Source organism: Arachis ipaensis, chromosome B01 (assembly GCF_000816755.2).
Source record: "Arachis ipaensis cultivar K30076 chromosome B01, Araip1.1, whole genome shotgun sequence".
Lineage (NCBI taxonomy): Eukaryota > Viridiplantae > Streptophyta > Magnoliopsida > Fabales > Fabaceae > Arachis > Arachis ipaensis.
The window spans coordinates 44,239,523-44,241,076 of record NC_029785.2 but is presented as its reverse complement, the minus strand read 5'-3'; the positions used below and the strand labels follow the sequence as shown (position 1 = coordinate 44,241,076).

At 30.1% G+C, this 1,554-nt stretch overlaps 1 protein-coding gene across 3 annotated transcripts in view; it reads right to left on the bottom strand.

Annotated features, from left to right (window-relative positions):
* The window catches only part of LOC107629669 (WAT1-related protein At5g47470-like), a 7,370-nt gene continuing 6,061 nt past the window's right edge, over positions 246-1,554 (bottom strand). For all 3 annotated transcript variants that reach the window (XM_021120865.1, XM_016332512.2, XM_021120871.1), the window contains exons 6-8: positions 1,239-1,400; positions 1,001-1,152; positions 246-588 (exon numbers count right to left, since the gene is read on the bottom strand). In XM_021120865.1, the coding sequence (XP_020976524.1) occupies positions 462-588; positions 1,001-1,152; positions 1,239-1,400 (441 nt within the window). In that variant the 3' untranslated portion in view covers positions 246-461. The remainder of the gene's footprint in view (positions 589-1,000; positions 1,153-1,238; positions 1,401-1,554) is intronic.

Sequence of the window (1,554 nt, the reverse complement as noted above, 5' to 3'; positions counted from 1 at the left end):
TGTCTATAGTGATGAGTTAAATTTTTAGAGTCATATAGTTTGTAGATCAAAAGTTATGAGGTTTGCAAACTAATGAGCTCTCTCACTTGTGTTGTATATATCTTAGTTATAGTTTTTCTCTTGCTTTGTTATATATTTTTGTAAAAAGGATAGGAGCCGTAATTTGGTAAAATTTTGACAAAAAAAAAAAAAGAAAAGAACTAATCTATATTTTGGATCACTATTCAAAAACTCCATGAAACTCATTAAGGTAAAGCTCTATCATGCCCATTAAAGATTAAGGGTTTTTATAAGTATACGATCACAGATTCCTAGATGACTATATTTCCCTTTGGTCTCACTTGATTTTTTTTTTTTTCTTGTTTCCCTGAGGAATGTAACACCTACAATACATTATTCTTTCTGTTTTTTTACAGTATACTTTATTAATTAGATATGCAGGCCGAACCTAGTACAGTACATCATTCTAAGAGAGGCTTCTCAATATCATATTCACCTTGTTTGCCACTGCCTTCAATGTCTTCTTCTTTCCCTTTAGCCCAAAGGAAAAAGTAAAGCCCAGTGAACATTATAAACATTCCCCCATAGCTGCAAATATAGCAGAATTGTACTCAATAAGTATTAGATATTCTTGTTAGCACATTAGAATTACTTGCAATCATATTACGAGTGCTAAAAATTAGTTACTAAATTAAAATACAAAATATAAATAAAAAATAATTAAATACATATAGTTATATAAATATATGGTGACTAATTTAATAATTATTTTTTATATATAGATAATATTTTTGTATTATTTAAAAATAAATAGAAGTAATAATAGAAAAAAAATTCAACTAGCAGAATTTATTATATTTTGCCAGCATTTTTAACCTTCATTCCAATTCTTTTAATCTAACAATCTAACAACATACTTTTAGTTCATATTTTTAAACAATAAATTCTACTCATTTTTTAGTATTTTTGATAATAATAATAATGTATGTGATGAAGGTACCTTCCAACACTGATGGTAACTCCTATGGTAACAACAGAGAAAATGGCAGAGCATACGGTGCCAATGGGGCTGAACATGGACACCAAAACTGGCCCTTTCTTCTTTATTGCCCAACTACTGAAGCTTATGCACACTCCATTTACTGCACCTTCCTGTGCCATGTAGCATTTCTCATCACTTTAATAACCCAATTGCAATGTCAAATACATGATCCGAAAGAAAGTGCATTGGAAATTACCAGAAGAAAATACATGATGAGGTTTCGGGCACTAAGAACATCCGAACCAGTTTTGATTTCGTGATCTTCAAGGAATTGAAATGCTGCTGTTATGAACGTGCCCAAAAAGGATGTGATCACGCACATCGATATGGGTGCCGGAAAATCTCTAAAAATAAAAGCCTGCAAGAAATGTTTTATATACTTATGCTACATATATATAGTGTAATGAAAGCACTACATGGTTATTTTTGAGAGCACTAATTAAATAACACATTTCTTTTGAATTTGACTAAAAGTTGCTGTTCTCTCCTATAAATATGTTGATTTTTTATTA